The sequence below is a fragment of the Candoia aspera genome, chromosome 2 (assembly GCF_035149785.1).
Source record: "Candoia aspera isolate rCanAsp1 chromosome 2, rCanAsp1.hap2, whole genome shotgun sequence".
In the NCBI taxonomy this organism is placed as follows: domain Eukaryota; kingdom Metazoa; phylum Chordata; class Lepidosauria; order Squamata; family Boidae; genus Candoia; species Candoia aspera.
This window is the reverse complement of record NC_086154.1, coordinates 145,925,808-145,946,866: the sequence shown is the minus strand read 5'-3', so window position 1 is coordinate 145,946,866 and position 21,059 is coordinate 145,925,808. Positions and strand designations below refer to the sequence as shown.

Below are 21,059 nucleotides of genomic sequence, written 5' to 3'. Positions count from 1 at the left end.
AAGAGAGGCAGCTGTTTCAAATGTGGGAAGGACACCCACAGAGCAGCAGAATGCCCAGATGCACTGAAAGGAGCAGCCAAATCGACTAAAACCCCATCGACTAGACGCAAGGCAGCAGCTGCATCGGCGCTGGCCTGAAAGGATCCAGATGTGAAGTCTCTGATTGACTCAGGCAAAGACTCCGAACAGGAGGAACTGGAGCTGGTGGGAAACAAATTTCACCTGTTCTAAATCGCGTCCGCGAGCAGGTGAAAACTCCAGGGCACAATGTGCCTACTTCAGAGATAGACAACGAAGAAGACCCTCTGGTGAGTGATGATTGCCCCACCTTGCTGGTGAAAGTAGAACTAAAAAACTTAAGAACCCGGCACAAAGCCAATCTGACAGCTATATTTGGGTGCACAAAATGCTTGATACACCCTGCCCTAATTGACATGCTGAGCCTTAAAACCAAGAGACTAAAACGTCCCATTATTTTCACTCAGATGGATGGTTCAGTTGCCCTCGGGGGTCCCGTGGAATTCTGGACTGACACTTTGGCCATGAGGTTGGAGGGGCATAAAGAAACCTTGCAATTTATTGTAGCCCCTATTGCCAACTATTCTATCATCCTGGGACTCCCATGGCTAAAGAGTAGAAAGCCACAAATTGATTGGGACTCAGGTGCTTTATTGTTTAAAAATGGGGCTAGCAACCTCTTTACTGTACTACAACCAGGGCAGAATGTAACCGGCACCCTCCTCAACCACACCCCTGCAGCGGAACCTCTGGCACAGCCCGACATTCCACCCGAATATACAAACTTTCTTGATGTCTTCGATGAGAAGGAGTGTGACCAGTTGCCTCCTCACAGAAAAACTGACTGTGCCATTGAAATTGACCCGAAGGCTAAACTACCTAAGCCTAAAATGTATGCCATGTCAGAAACTGAGAAACAAGTTCTAAGGGAATTTATTGACAAAAACTTAGAGAGGGTGTTCATTGAGCCTGCCAATTCACCTTTGGCAGCCCCGGTGCTCTTCCGGGCGAAGAAAGATGGCTCTCTGAGACTCTGCACGGATTACCGTAGAATAAATGCCATCTCAATAAACAATCAGTACCCTCTCCCCTTAATGAAAGATATGCTATCACACCTATCGAAGGGAAAAGTATTTACCAAACTTGACCTCAGAGAAGCCTACTTTAGAATTTGAATTTGGGAGGGGGATGAATGGAAAACAGCATTTAACTGCCCTCTAGGTTCTTATCAGTACAAAGTCCTCCCATGTGGGTTAGCGGGGGGCCCTGGAGTGTTTATGCAATATATCAATGAGGTCCTCCATGAGCATTTGTACAAAGGAGTTCTGGTTTACTTAGACGACATTTTAATTTATTCTGACAACTTCGAAGACCACGTTCAGCTTGTCAAGAAAGTCTTGCGCAAACTGGGAGATGCTAAGCTGTATGCCAAGCTCTCTAAATGCGAGTTCCACAAGTCCCAGCTGGACTATTTGGGCTATTGTATTTCTTCCAAGGGGGTCGAAATGGATCCTGCCAAAGTACAAGACATCATGGGGTGGGAACCCCCTCGCACCAGGCATCAACTTCAAAGTTTTCTAGGCTTTGCGAATTTCTATAGAAATTTTATCCCCCAATTTGCTCAGATTGCTTTTTCTCTAACTGACTTGTTGAAAACTAGAGGGAGGGGGGGAAACCCGGAAAGTTACCTCCCCAGGGGCTAGACTTGCCTGGACTTCTGAATGTCAAGCAGCTTTTGACCGTTTAAAGCTTCTTTTTACTAGAGAACCCATTCTAGCCCACCCAGACCCAACTCGCCCCTTTATTGTGCAAGCAGATGCTTCTGACTCAGCTGTCGGGGAGTTTTGGTTCAAAAATATGAAACAGGTTTCCCCCGCCCCTGCGCTTACCTCTCACACAAATTTTCTGACTCTGAGCGCAACTGGCCAATTTGGAAAAAAGAAGCTTTTGCTGTAAAGACTGCTCTCACACATTGGAGGCATTTGCTAGAGGGTGCTCTTTATCCCTTTGAGGTTTGGACTGATCACAAAAACCTCCAAGCTTTACAAACCCCCAGGAAATTGAATGGCAAACAAATTCATTGGGCTCAATCTTTTAGCTGTTTTAATTTTACCCTAAATTTCCTTCCGGGAAAGAGAAACTTTCTTGCTGATGCACTTTCTCACCTCCCGCAGTATCACACTGCCCAAGCTCAAATTGTAGGCACAGTTTTCTCTCAGAAGCAGCTTGGGATGGCTTGTGTAACGTGCAAACAAGCAGTAGCCCGGAAAGTGAAAGTGCAGTCTGACCTAAAAGAAGAACTGCTTCAGGCGCTCCCTAACGATCCCTGGCTACAATGTAACAAAGCCCAATTAACTGAAATTGACAACATCTGGTATTGTAACGACAAAATCTACATGCCTGAATCTCTTCGCCAGACAATTTTGCACCATTCCCATATTAAATCTGCAGGTCATTTTGTCTTCACAAAAACTCTCCACTTGGTGAGGTGCCAATTTTGGTGGCCCTCCCTTCGTGCTGATGTACAGTCCTACCTCACATCATGCCATGTCTGTGCCCAAGCGAAGAGAAAGGGGGGGAAACCTCAAGGACTTTTACAACCCGTAGCCTTCCCCAAGGTTCCATGGAAAGAAATCGCCATGGATTTCATTGTGGATTTACCTGAGAGTAAAAACAAGACTGTTATTGGACTGTCATTGATTTGTTTTCCAAGCAGGCTCATTTTATACCGTGTACTAAAATCCCAACTGCTCAGCAATTAGCCAAGCTATTTCTAACGCATATCTATAAAATTCACGGGTGTCCCGCGCGTGTAATTTCCGACAGAGGCGTCCAATTTACTTCTAAATTTTGGCACGCATTTTTGAAATTAATTGGTGTCCAGCAATCCGTCAGCTCCTCGAGCCATCCAGCCAGGTGCTAACAGGTACCTATTTATCTACTTGCGTTTGCATGCTTTTGAACTGCTAGGTTAGCAGGAGTTGGGACAAGTTGACGGGAGCTCATTCTGTCACACAGCTCGCACTCTCAGGTTTCAAACTGCCAAGCTGCCGACCTTAATGGTCCTCTGACTCTGCGTCTTAACCACTGAGCCACCATGGCCCTATATTATGTAGTGTAATGTTCTTTTTCTCTTCTTCTCTTTCCTAGAATTTAGTATGTTTTTCAGTGAATGTAATTCCAAAGTGTGTAGGTATTTGTGCCTTTAAATATGCAAATTAAATTATATACAAATTAAATAGATAATTAAATTATCTATTATTGTAAGGCAGTCTTTGGATATTATGGGTATTAATTTGGTGAACTGTGAATATAAATTATTTTTATATGATGATGATAATTTAGCAATTCTACTTAATTCTAGTTAAGTATTCTACATCTCTGTCCATTTTTATACAGGTGGTGCAGTATTTTCGAAAATATTCTGTACTATAAGATTAATTGGATAAGTCTTGCTAACTTCCTTTAGGCTCTTATATGTCAGTACAAGTACAGGTGGTCCTCGTTTAGCGATTGAAATTGGGACTGGCAACTTGATTGTTAAGTGAAGCAGTCACTAAGTGAAAAATCACATGACAGTGACTGTGCTTACAAGTTTACACAGGACAACGCGTGCTGACTATAATGGCGAACATGTGACTGAGAGAGAGATGCTGCGAAGGTTGTAAATGCGGGCATTGGTCACAAAGTTACTTTTTCATAACTGTTGTAACTGCGAATGGTCACTGTCTGAGGCAGTTGCTAAACAAGGACCACCTGTATGTAAAACGTTGGTTTTGTGATTTCTGATTAAATATTTGAGACTTTATATTTCTAAAAATATTTCTGAATATGTGGAAATAAACATGTTGAAACATTTAAAACAGATTGATTTGGATATTACTAGATTTATTGTTTATTCATTCAGTCACTTCCGACTCTTTGTGACTTCATGGACCAGCCCACGCCAGAGCTTCCTGTCGGTCATCAACACCCCCAGCTCCCCCAGGGACGAGTCCGTCACCTCTAGAATATCATCTATCCATTTTGCCCTTGGTCGGCCCCTCTTCCTTTTGCCCTCCACTCTCCCTAGCATCAGCATCTTCTCCAGGGTGTCCCGTCTTCTCATTATGTGGCCAAAGTATTTCAGTTTTGCCTTTAATATCATTCCCTCAAGTGAGCAGTCTGGCTTTATTTCCTGGAGTATGGACTGTTTTGATCTTCTTGCAGTCCAAGGCACTCTCAGAATTTTCCTCCAACACCACAGTTCCAAAGCATCGATCTTCCTTCTCTCAGCCTTCTTTGTGGTCCAGCTCTCGCAGCCATATGTTACTACGGGGAATACCATTGCTTTAACCATGCGGACCTTTGTTGTCAGCATGATGCCTCTGCTCTTAACCATTTTATTGAGATTTGTCATTGCTCTTCTCCCAAGGATTAAACGACTTCTGATTTCTTGACTGCAGTCAGCATCTGCAGTAATCTTCGCACCTAGAAATACAAAGTCTTTCACTGCCTCTACGTTTTCTCCCTCTATTTGACAGTTATCAATCAAGCTGGTTGCCATAATCTTGGTTTTTTTGAGGTTTAGCTGCAGGCCAGCTTTTGCACTTTCTTCTTTCACCTTCATCATAAGGCTCCTCAGTTCCTCTTCACTTTCAGCCATCAAAGTGGTATCATCTGCATATCTGAGATGGTTAAAGTTTCTTCCAGCAATTTTAACTCCAGCCTTGGATTCCTCAAGCCCAGCACGTCGCATGATGTGTTCTGCGTACAAGTTGAATAGATAGGGTGAGAGTATACAACCCTGCCGTACTCCTTTCCCAATCTTAAACCAGTCCGTTGTTCCGTGGTCTGTTCTTACTGTTGCTACTTGGTCGTTATACAGATTCCTCAGGAGGCAGACAAGATGACTTGGTATCCCCATACCGCTAAGAACTTGCCACAATTTGTTATGGTCCACACAGTCAAAGGCTTTAGCATAGTCAATAAAACAGAAATAGATGTTTTTCTGAAACTCCCTGGCTTTTTCCATTATCCAGCGGATATTGGCAATTTGGTCCCTAGTTCCTCTGCCTTTTCTAAACCCAGCTTGTACATCTGGCAATTCTTGCTCCGTGAATTGCTGAAGTCTACCTTGCAGGATCTTGAGCATTACCTTACTGGCATGTGAAGTAAGTGCCACTGTTCGATAGTTTGAACATTCTTTAGTGTTTCCCTTTTTTGGTATGGGGATATAGGTTGATTTTTTCCAGTCTGATGGCCATTCTTGTGTTTTCCAAATTTGCTGGCATATAGCATGCATTACCTTGACAGCATCATCTTGCAAGGTTTTGAACAGTTCAGCTGGGATGCCATTGTCTCCTGCTGCCTTGTTATTAGCAATGCTTCTTAAGGCCCATTCAACCTCACTCTTCAGGATGTCTGGCTCTAGCTCACTGACCACACAGTCAAAGCTATCCCCGATATTGTTATCCTTCCTATACAGGTCTTCCGTATATTCTTGCCACCTTTTCTTGATCTCTTCTTCTTCTGTTAGGTCCTTGCCATCTTTGTTTTTGATCATACCCATTTTTGCCTGGAATTTACCTCCGATGTTTCTAATTTTCTGGAAGAGGTCTCTTGTCCTTCCTATTCTATTGTCTTCTTCCACTTGCGCGCATTGCTTGTTTAAAAATAATTCCTTATCTCTTCTGGCTAACCTCTGGAATTTTGCATTTAATTGGGCATATCTCCCCCTATCACTGTTGCCTTTTGCTTTCCTTCTTTCTTGGGCTACTTCTAGTGTCTCAGCAGACAGCCATTTTGCCTTCTTGGTTTTCTGTCCTTTTGGCTTTGAGCTAGCTGCGTCATCACATCTGGGGCTAGTTGAACTCATCCTCTGTTCCTCCCCAGTAGCATTTTGACCATCTTCTGACCTGGGTGTCTCATCTTCCGATGGTATACCGACATATCTCTGGTTGTGCTGATCCATTTAGTTTTCACGGCAAGAATACTGGGTGGGTTGCCTTTACCTTCCCCAGGGATCGCATTTAGTCTGACCTCTCTGTCATGACCTTCCCGTCTCGGGTGGCCCTTCACGGTTTAGCTCATGGCATCACTGTGGTGCTCAAGTTCCAGCACCACAACAAGGTAATGATCCTTTGCTGAAGTTAATAGATAAATGTTAATAGATAAATCCCCATAAATCATGGGAAGGGAGCACAAGGGTGTGAGGGGTACCTGAGAGGCACAGTGCGGGTCAGGGAGGGTTTTCTTCTAGAAATAGATGTTTTGTCTAAGAAAAAATAGGGTAATCCAGTTGAGAGCAGAGAAATATGGATTGAGTGCTATAGTGAATGGCTAATGTTTGAGCAAGGTAAAGCAATTCTATTCTGATAATGACAATTTTTTTCTATGCTTTTTAGTAAAAAATATGATTGCAGTGTCCTGAGATCTAGATAGTTGTGTGTACCAGCTTTAAAATCCAGCCATTTTGCCATTAGCTTTTTAGGTACCCAACTTGCCCTATCATCCCCATCTTGATCTTCAAACATACACTTTTTCCTAGCTGTGCCCCTATCTGCCTTGCAGTTTCTTTTTTGGGCAGGAGGATGGTGCACATGATTTATGATTTATGGTTTTGATGATTAGTCAGAATAGAATGTAGAAAAAAGAGAGTTGTGTTGTAACCATAGAGCAAGACATATTTATACAGTGATTGTACTTAATAGCTTTTGTGAAGAAGATCGGAAGCAACTTCTTTGTATCTTTTTTCTTTCTTTTCTACTTTCCTTTTCCTTTTTCCTTTTTGTTTGCACTTTTAGCTCTTTCATTGATTTGTTTCTTCTTCTTTTCTTTTTCTCACTCTACATTTGTATTAGTTGTTATCTTCTTTCTTAAAATCTTTAATAAAATTATACACACAAACACACACTGTGTGATTGTGTGTGGTGGGTATAAACAACCCTTTGGTGTGCGAAAATATACTGACTTGGACTATGGCAGTTACCTTGCAGATTGGGGGTTGGGAGAGAAAAAGGTAAGTAAGACTGAGAGCAAGAACTCTCAGGGGGCTATATGACCGAATTTCTGTGCTCTCCACTTAATATTTGCAACAGGAATCTGAATCATAAAACACTGTTTGCAACAACTTAGCCATTTTGCTTTTTTCTTTTAATGGCTGGAACGTTGAAATATTTCACCACACTTATAAAAGAGATTATCAAAATCTTGTTAGATTTTGGATGATTTTTAAAAATATGGCGAGAGGGACGCCTGGGACATCACATGAAATAGTGCTCCAAAGCTTGCTGGTTTCTGTTCTATAGAGGTAAAGTAAAAAAAGCATTTGTCCATTCCCCACCCCCTTCCCATTTTCAGTGACAAGCTCTTGGCTTCTGAGATTTTATAAAGACTTAAAATTTCAACAGTTGAAGCAGCTAGATGCTTATGCTACCACCCTGCATTAAATTCTGGTTTTATATACGGAGGTACAGAAAGTCCTCGCTGAACATCCACTTGTTCAGCGACTGTTCAAAGTTACGATGGTGCTGAACGAGGGGGACTTACAAGGGGTCCTCATAGTTGTGGCCATTGCAGTGCCCCCACAGTCACGTGATTACAATTCAGGCACTGGTAGCTGGCTTGCAATACAATATTGCCGTGTCCCGTTTCATGTGACCACCATTTGAAACCTTCACTGCTGGCTTCTGAAAGCAAAGTCAGTGGGGAAGCCAGCAGGAGGTTGCAAATGGCGATTGCGGGATGCTGCGACTGCATAGAATTTGACTACTGATGGCAACTGGGACTGCCAGAACTGCTGTCGTAAGTCGGCGCGGTCATGTGACACTGCGCCTTACAATTGTGTTGCTTAGCAACAGAGTTCCCAGTCCCAATTACTGTTGGTAAGTGAGGACTACCTATACAAAAACGTTTAGGGAGGGGCACTGTACATTTGCTTGTGGAACAGTTCCAGTGTCATGAGTAAGGATGGCGAGCAGGGGGCTCCCATCCAGACTGTTAAGCGCATGCGTAGCACTGAGGAATTGGTCAGCCATTCAAAGAGACACAGATCGGGACCGCCTTAGCCTTTGGGGTTTATATGTCTGGGTTTTTCCCACGCTTCTTCAGTTTGTTAGGATTCCTGTTATGTACTAGCAATAAACATTAGAGACCAGTTCCTTGTCTCAGCGTGTTTCCTGGCTGTTAGGACATCCAGGTTCAGCCCTTTGTATCTCCAGTTGAATGTGCTGGACAACCCTTAACTGGGATTATTTCTTCCTGACCTGGAACAACACTATTAGTTGTCACATACGATTCTGAATTAGATGGACAAATAGGCTGAGCCAGTGTAAGGTGACTTATGCCTCTTACTTTCCTTTCCCGTGTTACTGAAGGAATCCTCTTCAACCACTGAGTGGACTGAGGTGCCCAAGTCCCTGGGCTTAGAGAAGCCTAAGCAACAGGAGCAGCAGCAACAGCCACCACCAGTGGAGCTGAAGAAGGAACCAGAGAAAACCGTCTCCTTTGCCTCCCAAGAACCTACAGAGGAGTGCTCCATCGTGCCACCGCATATCAAGCAAGAGCAAAATGTACCTCGCCACCCCATCCCACACACCTGGGTCCTAGGAAAGGTGGGTGACAGCTGGTCCCTTTTAAGACGCTTATGACTGTTCCTCCCTTAAACGTTATTGGCTCCCGTTTTGCCAGTTGAAATGTCAAATGTTGGGGCTGCATGCTTAGGGAATGGCGGTGGGAGTTGCTATATTTGTTAGGCCTTTTTGTTTGTACCTGCCTGAAAATAGAGTAACACTGAAGTAAAAACAGAATGTTAGCTTTTGGATATGTCATGAAAAAGGTTAAAGTAGCAATAAAACAAAAATTCAACAAAAGTTAAACAAAATTCAGCATCTGATCACTGAAATAGACTCAAATAGCTTGCTAAAGATCTTTGATTAATAATGTTTCGTAAAGTTGGGGGGAGGGAGAGCATTGGGAAAGTTGGATGACAACATCCTGAACGTCTAATGCTTTGTAGATTTTAAAAGGCTGTTGCATCCTGAAAGGATATCATGAGTTTGACCTAAACAACATGGACATCTCTGGATGCACTGGCTTTTCACCCTTAACTGCTGTATATTTGGCTAAGACAGGGATTGGGACCTGGCATTTTTGTACTTACCGTTTCCATAAGCTACTTTTGGTTAGCCTTTATGAGGTCATTGTTTGCTGTTGATTTTTCTTAAAAACACTTCATTGCAAATGCTTTCCAATATACTACATTAATATTTACCAATTTTCTTCCTTTAAAATTGGGGATGGGCATGTGGAAGCCACACATTTAGGTCCCATCCTAAATTTGTTGAGCTTCTCATGGCTGCACCAATACTGTTTTCAAATTTCAAACAAAACTGAGTTTTTCAAGTTATCCTTCTCTTTTTTCGTAATACACAGATACAAAAATTGTAGATTCGCTGTTGTGCCAGACATGTATTCCTTTGAAACTACAAGGCCTTTGTTGACCTTTAGTCCCACACAATATCATATTTAAAGTATGGTGTTTTGTTTTTTTAAATTCTGTTTGTATGCATCATCTGGTTTTCAAAAGTCAAGCAGAGAGTGATCTTACACAGGGGTTTGTGTCCTGAGCAAGCTTTTTTCTTGAGTAATGAATTATTGAATGAACATGCTAACATGGCACGGTTGGGCTTGAGCAATAGCAGCAGTTACATACTGTTTGTGGTAGAGAGTGTTCCTGTGCCTCTTTTAAAAATTGCACCTTTTATATGGCTTGAAATATTCAGGTTTAAAACCTCTTCATTTATGGACTCTTAATATTTTGGTATAATGTATCTCATAGGATCCAGTTACCAAACTGCCTGCAGTCAATCTCCTTATTGCCACCTCTCCCAAAATCAAGCAAAAACATGCAGAACCAGGTGGGGATTGCCAGTCATCCAATGACTCTCCGGTAAGCTGTAGCTTAAGGTATATCTTCTTGTCAAATTATCTTAGTGTTCTGGTTGCTTGCTTGTAAAATGATTTTCAGTTATAATTCAAGTCCTCCTTCTGCTCTCTACTAGAGTGAATATGGAAGTGCAGGACAAAGGGAAAGGATGTCACTAACTGAATTGATAAAAATGATGTAGACTGTACAGAATTAGCAAGCCTTCCCATTCAGAACTGAACAAAGGAGCTGAATTGTAATTAGATGCTTGCCAAGTTTTGACCTGGAAAAAATTCTGATCTCTCAATCCTTTGTTTTCATATTATTTCACCGGGGTTTGGCTGGTTTCAAAAAACACTTGGACCAATTCATAGAAGTCATTGACTGTTAGACTTGATGGCAGTGTGACTGCCACTGAAGGCCATCTGCTGGGAGACAAGTGGATTTTCTTGTGCAGTTGGTTGGCCACTGTGAGAACAGACTACTGGACTAGATGGGCCAGGGGTCCAGTCCAGCAGGGAACTACTTATGTGCTTACGTTCTTATGGCTGGTAGTTTCATGGATTCCCAACCGTACAAGAAATATTTCTGGGCCCACACATTTAAAGAGATGGTTCAAGGAGACTTGTTGGGAGGTCTCTTGTAGTTTGCCTTGTAATCCCATGTATTTTGTCTTCTCTACATAATCTGTCCTTCAGCTGAATTTTGTTTGTATGTGTCTCTGTATGTGCAGTTCTGTCAGATTTGTTGCCTGAAGCAAGGCTTGGGCACTGAGAAGCCAGAGAAAGGCCTGTTCGACTTTTCCAAACTAAAACCTTGTGCCTATTCTAATTGCTGCAGGTATCAGCAGGACTCCCCCAATTTAAGAGGCTATCAGGAACACCAAGCACAGAAGTGGTAGTTCTGGATGATCCAGAAGACAATGCAGTGGGACCATTGCAGCAAATGCACCCTCCAGTGGTGAGTAATGGAATAATTTTGGGCACAGTGGCAATAACTCTTTAGACTTTTCTCTTCCGACTGTTGAGCCTGGGCAAGTTTGTTCCCCATCCTGACGATGAGAATCACAATCAGTATGGCCAGCAGAAGTTGATGGATAAGCAACAACAGATGCTGAGATCAGTGAGATGAAGGAGGCCTTTGGGACTGATTGTAGCTTTTTTCAACTATTAAAGAGATTTGTGGTTGTGGGTGGATTGTGAGATAATTGCATGGAAACTTTGTTATGAGAAATTTATGGTCCTTGACCAGCCATAAAACTGAATACCTGCTAAGAGAAAGGATACATATTGTTGTTTCAGCCTGCCAGGCATCTTTGTTAAAATAATATCTATGAGATGCAAATTTCTATAACAGCAGTAGTACAAAACTACAGCAAGGCTAAAGATAGAACAGTAAACCTTATCAGCATAGAAGTTCTTTGTTTGTGGCTATGATGTTTTGAAGATACCATGTACCACACTCTGATCTCTCTGAAATTCAGAATCCCATGTTTGATATTTAAGAGCCAATTTAATGCTATCGAGAACCTATAGATATTAAAACCACAGGTAATTCTGCAAGACTATGGGTTTGCTGCCTGCATCTCTTCTAAGAAGAATGAAAATTAATAAAATTAGAGGTGCCAATCCATAACAATTAATTGAAGCCTACAATTAAATGGGCCCATGTCTATACTGGTTGCAAACTGCAAATAAGTTTTCATTCAGTACTCATCAGGGATTGAGAAGATAATGTCTAGGAATTTTGACTGTGCCACTACCTTGGTTTCAAATATAATAATTGTAGATGGTATATGATGATCACTACTAGTATGACTAGCTAAGGCTAATGGAAGAAGTCTAGTTGCACTCTCAGTTTACGATTTGATTTTAGTCTGCCCCGACTCTATTACCTGAAGCGCCGTTCTCTCCCCCTCTCCCATTTAAACAGCATAACCTTTTCAACTCGGGTCCCATTTATTTGCTGTCTGTGTTAGGTTGGTCTTTTTGTAAAGATCATTACCTTTGTCTCTTGGTAATTAATATTTTAAAATACCTTTGCATCTTCTGGCCAGCTTGGGTGGGTGAAAAATAAATGAGAGATAGGTAATATCAATATTTAATTCCTTTCCAATTTGATATAGATACGGCTGTAACAATTAACCCTACCTGCATAAAGGTGTTAATAACACAGCTTCTTAGTTAGTGCCCAGAAATTCCTGCCTAAAGTAAATAATCACATCTTTCTCTATAAAATATCCATGGGAATCAGAACAGCAGCCAATCTGAGATCTATAAAACCTGGATAAAGGTATTTCCCCTCAGTGGAAATACATTTTCCTACTAAATACTCTGGAATTAAGCACTGAGTCAACTGGCCAGGTCTAAATCCTATATATTTCTCCACTGATATATTTTCCTGCTCTGTCTACTCTGGCACCTTCCAGTATAGTGTATGGATTGCTGATAAACCAGCCAACTAATGGGATGGTAACTAGTTGGAGCACATTTCTTGCCTTTTTATAAATGGGGGTAAAGATTGATAGACCTAGTCCTTAAGTGTGCATATTACCTGAGAAACACAGGTTAAAAAGTTGCCAGAACAGAGGCTCACCAAATTAGACTTTCTTTAATTGATTCTAGAGCCTTATTATATCTCCCTGAGGTTCTCCCAACTTTGGTCAGCAGTTTCTGTGTCTCTGAAGCAGGAAAAATTGACTACAGGTAGTCCCCATTTAGTGACTATCTCGGATAGCGACCTTTCACAAATATGGTAATAAAAAAGTTATTTTGCAATGAATGCATGCATTTATGACCTTCTATGACATTTGCAGCATCTCTCTCTCTCTGTCACATGTTTGCCATTACAGTTAGTATGGTATCGTGTATAACCTGCTCTTATTTTCACTTGCTTATTTACTTGTTTGTTTGTTTATTTATTCAAATTTATATCACTGCCCATCTCCCCCAAAAAGGGGGACTCTGGGCGGTTCACAATAAAGTCAGCAATTAAAACCAAATATAAATTACAATATCAACAACTGGCATAAATAAAGAATAAAATAGATACAACATCCAAGGAGTGAAGATCTCATTCTTTGGGGAGGGCTCTATGATACCAGCCACCCCCAGGAGGAAATATTGCCCCTCCCACCCCAAGCGAGGCGGCAGAACCAGGTCTTCAAGTTCTTCCGGAAGGCCGGGAGCAAAGGGGCCTGCCTCACCTCTGGGGGCAGAATGTTCCAAAGGGTGGGCACCACTGCAGAGAAGGCCTGCCTCCTGGACCTTGCCAAGTGGAATTCCCTTACCGGTGGGGTCTGTAGCATGCCCTCTCTGCACGATCGGGTGGGACGAGTCGATGTTATGGGGATGAGATGGTCCCTCAGGTAACCTGGCCTCATGCCATGTAGGGCTTTAAAGGTCATAACCAACACCTTGAATTGGATCCGGAAGCAAACTGGCACCCAGTGCAGCTCGCGCAGCAGTGGTGTCACATGTGCAGATCTTGGGGTACCAATTGTCCTAACAGCCAGGAACCACGCTGAGACAAGGAATAGGTCTCTAGTGTTTATTTACTGCTACATAACAGAGAATCCTAACAAACTGAAGAAGCGTGGGAAAAACCCAGACATATAAACCCCAAAGACTAAGGCGGGCCCGATCTGTGTCTCTTTCAATGGCCACCTAATTCCTCAGTACTACGCATGCGCTTTACAGCCTGGCTGGGAGCCCCCTGCTCGCCATCCTCACTCATGACACCAATAAGGCTCTAATTTTATAGAGAAAGTCTTGAGTATTTCTGTAGGTAGGTGCAGTGATACATTTTAATTCACCCACATATTTTGCTAACTGCCACTGATAGATCAAGGATAGCAATTAGTGTCTCATTGTGAAGAAACATTCATAGCCATAAAATATGTTAAAACCTTTTTTGGGAGCATCTTTTCCTGACCACAGCTCACAGATAGAGATTCTCTCAAGATATATCACCTGTTCCTTCATTCTGTTTGGCTAGTTCTTCTTCAAGTACAAAAGTAAGTTCTGATGGCAAATAATTTCCTGTTTTCCACACATGTTATCCGTCCAAGCTAGAGAAGGGATTTAAATTACTCTTTCCTTAAGCAAAAAAGTCCATCAATTTTTATTTGATGATGAATGTATCACTGATAAGTTCTCCAAATATTAGCTGCTTCTGTGAGCTTTTGTACTCCTCAGTCAAATCAATTGAATCTTGTCAGCATTACTGCCCTCAGCACTTTTGCCATTTGAAGATCGTCATTTGAGTGAAGATCACCATTTGCGACCTTCACTGCTGGCTTCCGACAAGCAAAGTCAATGGGGAAGCCAGCAGGAGGTCGCAAATGGCGATCCTGTGACCACTGGACGCAGCGACTGTGTGGGATTCACCTAACGATGGCAACTGGAACTGCCATTGTAAGTCAGTGCAGTCACGTGACATCACACTTTATGACTGCATCACTTAGCAATGGAGTTTCCAGTCCCAATTACCACTGTTAACCAAGGACTACCTGTACTAGATTACAGATTGCAGGTTTGGGGCAGCTTTCAAACAACGTGTCTGATATGGTGCATTGTAGTAATCTAATGTGGAGGTTACCAGTGCCTTGACTCTCCTGATCAAGATGGAGTTGTAGCTGACCTTAGTTTGTTGCTGAAAGGCATTTCCTGCCATGTGAACATCCAGAAGCCAAACTGAGACTATATGAACCCGAGTGCAAAAGTGGCCTTTAGTGCAAATGTTACTTTTCAGAATATGTAAAACATGATGTTCCTGGACAGATGAACCACATTCTTAAGCCACTTCATCCCAGACTGAGCCAAATTGTGCTTTAAATGTGTCTGGAGGCTGAACTGCTACGTGAGTTGAGACCTCTAGTCAGTGCCCTGGTCATGACAATGAATGGTTTTGAAATAGAAGATCCTGTGCCCCATTTAATCCAAACTGGGGGAAATGGCAGCACATCTGAGGTTGTTTTGGATACTAAAGGGTACTGAGCTGGCATGTTTTTCTCTTCCTCCAGATCATGGAGGTCTACAGCCTGGGTGGTGTGCAGCCTCTCTCCCAGTTGGACAGTGTCTTGCGAGAGTTCTTGGCTGAGCTGAATGAGATCCCACTCCCTGCTCATTGGGAAGTGTTGCCTCCACTGGGCAGCCCAGACCTGCGTCTCGTCCAGCGCTCGAAACACTCCACCATGTCTGCTGCAGTCATTCACATCCGCCCAGGCCTCTTCTTCCACGTGGTGGTGCAAGACCTGCCGGTGCCTCAGGAACATGAACTTTACGCCAGCCACCCAGCCCGCCTGACCACAGTGGATGAGGTGGTGGAACTGATCTGTGACCTGGAGGCCTACCGACTTTGTTCAGGTTGGCCTGCAGGGTGGCATGCTGGAGAACGGTCTGAGGCCTGTGATGTTCTTGTGTATTCAGGCTGCTGTCCGCAGTGCCGTCTCAACCCCTGGCCGTCAGGAAGCGGCACTCGCTGAGAACCAAGCTGGGCAAGGGAATTTGGGGACAGCCTCGGCCCTCTGGTCTGAGAATGGGCAGACATTTAATTTTGACACTGGAAATGGCTTGGATTTCTAAAAGGATCATTCCTTGCCATAGTTTCATTTTTTTTTCTCATGTTCAGTAGCTTGGCACAAAAAAATATATTCCCCTTGTTGTTGTCTTCTATCTCGCTTTTCCCCCGGTAACTCGCTTCTGCATTTCTGGTGTTAAGAGAAGTTTCTTCGGAAGACTAAATTCCGGGCTTGCTTCAGCCATTTGCTCATTTCCTGCAAGAGTGTTACAGGGTGGATAGCGCACATCACAGCAACTTGTGCTGACCACCAGTTTTGGGCACTTTTAAAACTTTATGTGCTTGGCAATGTAGTGTTATAGGTTGATATGATGGGCATGTGGAGGTGGTTATTGCATCAGTTTGGGATCTTGTTTCCATTGTCTTTGCTTGCCTGGCCCCACCCTGTCATATCCAGCACTGTCCTGGAGAACTATAGATCCATAGTATGATCTTCACCGGACCCAGGAAGAATGGGATTTTATAATAGAATCTCCTTCTTGATAAGAATCCCTGTGGTCAAGACATTTTCCCACACATGTTTAGAACTTGAATTGCCTCAGGCATGTTTTCCTTTGTTCAGTGTTGTGTAGCTTGGATGGTGAATTCTGTCTGAGGACCAGCAAGACTTACGCTCTGGGAGCAGTAAAGGTCCCACAAAGGTTGCTTGAGAGGAAGTGGCTGAGTGGCCATTCTATATGCTGAGAGATTCCAGCATGTTCTGTTCAGGGAAGTTCTACAGAAGCCATAGCTGTATGTCACTTGCTAACTTGTGGTTTTGTTCCATGTCTTCCTTCAGTGTAGCTGGTGGCAGCGACAACAGCAACCCCTGCCCGCCCCTCCCCCATGCCTTTTGCAGTCCGTCTGTCTTTCCTGAGGTGTGATATTTTTTTCTTTCAGAAGGAAAGAATGAAACTGTCCTCAAAGAGTTGTCAAATCAGAACTGGCCTCTATTTTTTTTTAATGTATTAAAAATTTGAAAGAGCAAGTGATCCTTTGTTCTTGTTTTCTCTTCAGGGTCAGAATCCTCAGACTGGTTTGTGAGCACATGGGAGAGAGGTAGCTGAGGCTGCTGTGCAAATTTGTCCTTAGTCTTGGGTCCTTTATTTTTTTTTTATGGCCGATATGCACGCTAGGATGAGCATAATATGGCCCACTGGCCATCTATTCACCAATTACCTGCTGAAGCCACATGGGCTCATAATTGTACTGGGAGTGTTTTTAGCTTACATAAAATTGTGACATCCCGGTTTCAAGCTACAGGGTCTCACAATTTCATGTTCTCATGGCAACCTCCATGAATAACAACTTTTGTTGGAGTTTACAGTGGGTGGGTGGGGGACCATAAGGATAAGACCCTCTTGATCTGGTTTGTCAGGGTTGCACCCTCCAATTTGTGGTCACTTTTACTATTCCAGCTTTGTTTTCCTTCAGCACTGTAGCCCATGTCAATGTAACATTGATATTTATTTGTTTCAGTTATTTATATACCAGTTTTCAGGATAAATACCCTTCAAAGTTCCTTACAAACAGTGTATGCAACTTAAGGAAAGATCAACTTTTAGGATTCTTCCCACTGGGCAGTTGGTGATATATAGCCCTGGTGCAGGAGAAGCCTGCTAATGAAATCAGATTTAGTATCTGAGGCCCAGATCCAGAAGATGTTAGTCTCAGAGGAGATTGAACATTACAGTTCTTTGCTTGAAAACTAGTCTAGTGACCGTGAACTAGGCATTCTCCACTTGAAATGTCAGCTTTTGTTGCAAAGTAGCTAATCTACTGAAACTACCCTCTGATCTCCATCAACAATACAGGGAATTGACCTGTGTTTACAGCTGGGTTGTAAGAATTCCTGAGTTACTTTCTTCAAGTATATTTGAAGTGGCAGTGAAAATTTCTTTTGGGTCTTCAAGTATATTTGAAGTGGCAGTGAAAATGTCTTTTGGGGGAGAAGGTACATAATTGGGGCAGATGGAGAGCATGCCATGTGGAATGCCATTGATATTGAAGTATCTGAATTATCATAACTTCCTCTAATGGTCGTTTGAATGGTAGATTCTCTCAGGATAGCAGAAATCCTATAATTTTCACCAGTTACCTTTTAGCAATTTGATTTTCTAAGAACATCTTTATTTTGATGTTCAAAAGAGAAAAGATGTCAGTTTTTTTCTGCCAATGCTATAGCTTTGAAGAGAAAATAAATACAAATCCTTCAGGCTGCAGCTTATGATAGATGCTTCTTTTTAAGGTAAACATTTAGATTAGAATAGAATAGAATCCTTATTGTGCTCAATGACAGTCCATAAACACACTTGGATACATAAAATTGATATTGATTAGCTAATTAGGTAAACACATCGAACTGCTGAACATCTTACATCTTATATAGCAAAATTTGGCCACACTTAGGGAAATAGAGTCATTTGAATCTGAAAGTAAAAGATTTAAATAGAACTGATCAGAGTGACCAGGATATTTAATTAGGTGTGGAATTAGCAGCTCATAGTGAGTATTGGCATAAAATGGACAGTACAGTGAGGCATGCTTGGTGGTTTCTATGGCTCCTTCACTGCGTGGGCAGAGTCTTGCACCTAGAAAGTTTGCTAACTCTGACTCCTTGCTCACTAAGGATAGTAAAATATGAATGGTTAATGACAACCAACCAGATTTTCCCCATTCTTCTCTTAAAAGGGAAACTAAATCTAATCTTGCAGAAGTCATTTGAATAGTGAAAGATCAGGATATGGTCAGAAATATCTAATGGCCTTAGGTTAATTGACATTTTTGTTTGATATTGGTGATAATAAATTATACTGGCCTTTTACTCTCATGGAAAATATGATGTATCCATCATATTTGGGAAATTTGACTGAACAGAACTGTTGTAAGACTGGAGCCATCCAGTGTAAGATTGAAGATATTCAAATGCTGCCATCTAGAGGATCCAGAAAATTATGGACTAGTTCCTTTGATACTAATATCAGGGAAAATTGAGGAACAGATCCTAAAACAAATTGAGATAATCAAAAATGTTAAGTGAGACACATTTAAATTTCTTTTATGTAAAAAAATTGCACAAGTATGGGGTGAAGGATTATGATCTTGGAATTTGCATGGGAGGATAATTTACAAATTGATTTCTGTATTAATATAGGTCAGAAGTGTAGTATGGTTAGCAAAGGAGGAAAAAGTGGGGGCACTAATGCAGTTTTATGCTGCATTAACAGAACCGTTGTTTCCAAACTGTTGGAAGGAATTACTTTTTATTCTGCATGAGTTAAGCTTCATCTGGAGTACTTTGTCTAGTTCTGGATGCTCATTTGAAGAAAGGTGTAATCAAATTGGAACAGATCTAGAGAAGGACACTTTATAGAAACTTACATTAAATGATGAAAGGAACTAGTTATTAATTAATTTAAGGTCAAGGACCAAAGAAGATCACAGATGGAATATAAACCAATAAAGGAGAAAATGGACATGTTAGGGAGAAAGAGTTCATAACAATACAGCAAGACTGCAATTTGAAACTGTCTACCCAAGCATGTGTAGGAGCACTCTGAATATAGAATGTTACTGAACTTCCCTGCCAACACCTTCAAAAGTAAATCATTAAATCTCACTAGTGTAAATGCCATTCTTTGTAAAACGGAGAACCTTGGAAAAATAATTAAGAATAGCAAAAAGACTGCTGCAAAGGACCCAGTAACAAACATTTGAAACTTTGGATCTATCCTTCTGCAGGTCCAAGTCAAGGATTCTGTATGACTACCAGTTGGGACAGAATACTTTTTGGGATCAACCACTGGGATGGTGGAGTCTTAAGTCTCATTGATTAGCTTTGGCGGAATCTTGGGCAGGATGGCATTTAGGGCTTTGCCTAATGCAACAGTGGGCTTTAGGGGACTCTGTGCTGGGGCAGTGAATCCTGGAGGCCCTTTGACCGAAATGTTAGATTTTGGAAGATTCTCAGGTGAGAGGGTGGTATTTGGGAACTCCTTTATAGAGACTGTGTGGTCTGAAGAACCCATGGCTGGGAGTTCAGAGCAGGGCCACTCATTTAATGGGAGAGTGGGTTCTTCAGGGTACATGTCTCGGAAAGGAGTATTCAGATGATCTACTGCTGGCTGTATAGTCTTTGGCCTGTGGTCACTAGTAAAGATTTTTGGGGGGACTGGTGGTGAAGAGGTGACTTCTTCAAGGTCATAGCCTTGATTGAGTAATGATTGGAGAAACATAGCATGGCTCTTTATATTCTACAGGGAGGAGGTGGAGTTGCCCAGCTGCCCCACAGAGTAGGTCTATATGCCAGAGTCCTTCCACCCCCAGGAAAGGAAGGCTTCCCTCACTGAATGCTGGAACATCCTATGAGCCTTCAAAACTATGTCGTCTATTGTCCCACTAGGTCTGTGTTCACAATGCTGACCAACCCTCTCAACTAGAAGAATTATGGAGAAACGGGAATTGTGGCAGGTGCTGATTGTGGTATCACTCACAGTGCTGCTGGGGCTTGAAAAACTGACACCTGCCCGGTTATTAAGGTTACAAGAGACCTAAAGCAGGTTGCCCTGTACTGTACTGCTAAAATTAATGGCTAATGGTTTCAGTTGCTGAAGTCCTCCATACTGTAAGGTGGATCCAGGGGCTACAGATGGGTACGTTTGTCAATACAACTTCCTTACACATTCAAATGTGGATTTGGGTAGATGCTTTAAAGCAAAGTAAGCAAACAAACATCTCAAAACACCTAACCAGGGATGTATTTAAAGTGGAAAAGGCCCTTGATAAAGATGGGGCCCTCAAACCATGAAGACTAAGAGCATGCCCAGAGCACAGTGACACCATCAAACAATGCTCACATCCAACCAAACCAAAGCAAAAGCTTTTGGGGACATTTTTAGAATGCTGACTGAGACCAAGAGTCTGCACACGGTACAATAATAATAAATGACACATTAGATTAAAAAAAACCACATTTCTACAAATTAACACAGCAGCAACTTTTCACGCAGGGAGAATGGCAAAGGCATGGGAAAGGCATTCCTTCTCCTCTCCCTTTACTTTTCTTATGTCTAAGCAAGTGTTTCTCAACCGTGGCAACTTGAAGATGTGTGGACTTCAACTCCCAGAATTCCCCAGCCAGCCTTGCTGGCTGGGGTATTCTGGGAGTTGAAGTCCAAACATCTTCAAGCTGCCAAGGTTGAGAAACACTAGTCTAAGCTGTTGAGCCTACTGACCAGAGCATCCATGATACACCTGGGTGTTGTGCCGCTTCATAGTCAGTATATGCCATGTGATTCTGCTGGATCAGGTCTGGGGCCTGGCAAGAGTATTCTTGGTTGTATGCAAGTGGGAAGGGGTGGTAAAGGGTGACTCGTTTTTTTTTCTGTTGTGCCTTTGATCTGCAGATTTTATCTTTGGAATAGACAGTTTTGTGGCAGCTCATTCTCCGTTGTCAGCACCAACAATTTATTTAGGTACTGTCTAGGGATGTGTGGCTTTTCAGGTTTAAATTTAGAGAATGACCTCTTTGCAGCTGCTACTGTCACCGGTATGGTAAAAAAAAAAAAAGCTGGCA

At 42.3% G+C, this 21,059-nt stretch overlaps 1 protein-coding gene across 13 annotated transcripts in view; it reads left to right on the top strand.

Moving 5' to 3' along the window:
- The window catches only part of MBD1 (methyl-CpG binding domain protein 1), a 71,567-nt gene extending 55,095 nt beyond the window's left edge, over nt 1-16,472 (top strand). For 12 of the 13 annotated variants that reach the window (XM_063294010.1, XM_063294011.1, XM_063294009.1 and 9 more), the window contains 4 exons: nt 8,376-8,612; nt 9,839-9,949; nt 10,766-10,885; nt 14,949-16,472. In XM_063294010.1, the coding sequence (XP_063150080.1) occupies nt 8,376-8,612; nt 9,839-9,949; nt 10,766-10,885; nt 14,949-15,410 (930 nt within the window). In that variant the 3' untranslated portion in view covers nt 15,411-16,472. The remainder of the gene's footprint in view (nt 1-8,375; nt 8,613-9,838; nt 9,950-10,765; nt 10,886-14,948) is intronic. The other variant, XM_063294019.1, reaches the window with a different exon arrangement.
- The last annotated feature ends 4,587 nt before the right edge of the window (nt 16,473-21,059 follow it).